This window comes from Capricornis sumatraensis, chromosome 22 (genome assembly GCF_032405125.1).
Source record: "Capricornis sumatraensis isolate serow.1 chromosome 22, serow.2, whole genome shotgun sequence".
In the NCBI taxonomy this organism is placed as follows: domain Eukaryota; kingdom Metazoa; phylum Chordata; class Mammalia; order Artiodactyla; family Bovidae; genus Capricornis; species Capricornis sumatraensis.
In genome coordinates, this window is record NC_091090.1 from 33395927 (window position 1) to 33397760 (window position 1834).

Here is a 1834-nt window from a genome sequence, read left to right on the forward strand (position 1 = left end):
GACTGTTGAGCTTTAGGCCAACTTTTTCACTCTCCTCTTCACTTTCATCAAGAGGCTTTTTAGCTCCTCTTCACTCAATTAGGAGTAAGTTTCCTATATCACACTAGTGATATTTTAGAAGTGACATCATAGAGTCACATCATCTTAGAAATAGTTCTAGTTCAAACTTCAAATTAACATTTGAGAAAATTCAGACCTTGAGTTTAAGAGTGAACTCCCAAGGTCATCTAGATAAAAATATAATATTAAATTTATATATTAAATATAATATTAAATTTATTTATTTTGGGGGAGGTTCAAGAGGGAGGGGACATAGCTATACCTATGGCTGATTCATGTTGATGTTTGGCAGAAAACAATACAATACTGTAAAGCAATTCCCTTTCAGTTAAAAATAAATAAATTTAATTATAAAAATATTAGATGTATTTATTTTTAATGTACATTAAAATATAATATTTAATTTAATATAACATGAAATTTATTATCTAGTTAATATTGTTTATCATAATATTTATATTGTAACATATAATAAATATTTATTAAATATAATGTTAAATGTCATTTATTATTGATATAATATTAAATTTAAATTTATTTATTTATAAAAGAAACTACCACAAATACCAGGTTAGTTGGGCAACACTTTTACGATTAATTTTTTCAATGATTAATTAATATAAATTCTCCCCCTTTGTTTACTCCTGTATTTCACTAATTTACTTAGTCTATGTTGACCAATTTCCTTCTTTTTTTCTTCTTCTCCTTCTCCTCCTCCACCACCACCACTTCCTTCAACACTTTCCTCTCTCTCCTTCTCCACTCCTCTTTCTCTTGCTCTTCTCATTCTAGGATTTGACACTGAAGGATTATGGACCAGAGAAATTACACTTCTCTACATGGCTTCATTCTGCTTGGCTTCTCTGACCATCCCAAACTGGAGATGGTCCTGTCAGGAGTTGTCACTGTCTTCTACTTAATTACCTTGGTCGGTAACACAGCCATCATTCTTGCATCTCTCCTGGATTCCCATCTCCACACACCAATGTACTTTTTCCTCCGGAATTTATCTCTCCTAGATCTATGTTTCACAACCAGCATCATACCCCAGATGCTGGTTAACTTGTGGGGACATGATAAGACCATCAGCTATGTGGGCTGTGTCATTCAGCTCTATGTTTACATGTGGTTTGGCTCCATCGAGTGCCTTCTCCTAGCTGTTATGTCCTATGATCGTTTTACAGCTATCTGTAAGCCCTTGCATTATTTGGTCATCATGAACCCACATTTATGCCTCAAGATGGTTATCACAGTCTGGAGTATTAGTCTGGCCAATTCTCTGGTATTATGTACACTCACCCTGAATTTGCCTAGATGTGGAAACAACCTTCTGGATCATTTCTTGTGTGAGTTGCCAGCTATGGTCAAGATAGCCTGCATAGACACCACAGCAGTTGAAATGTCTGTTTTTGCTTTAGGCATTGTCATTGTCCTTACACCACTCATCCTCATTCTTGTATCCTATGGCTACATTGCCAAAGCTGTGCTGAGAATGAAGTCGAAAGCAGGCCAGAGAAAAGCAGTTAATACCTGTGGGTCTCATCTCACCATAGTGTCCATCTTCTATGGAGCTATTATCTACCTTTACCTGCAACCAGGTAACAATGCCTCCAAAGAGCAGGGTAAGTTCCTCACTCTCTTTTACACCATCATCACTCCAAGTCTCAACCCTCTCATTTACACCTTAAGAAATAAGGACATGAAAGATGCACTGAAGAAGCTGATGAGAGTTGACCACAAATTTACAACACTAAAGAGAAACTGGAAGTCATAG

General features: G+C 35.8%; 1 protein-coding gene across 1 annotated transcript; it reads left to right on the plus strand.

Moving 5' to 3' along the window:
- The first annotated feature begins 871 nt into the window (after positions 1-871).
- LOC138069445 (olfactory receptor 2W1) lies at positions 872-1834 on the plus strand. The gene has a single exon (XM_068960741.1). The coding sequence runs from the start codon at positions 872-874 to the stop codon at positions 1832-1834; it is 963 nt and encodes a 320-aa protein (XP_068816842.1).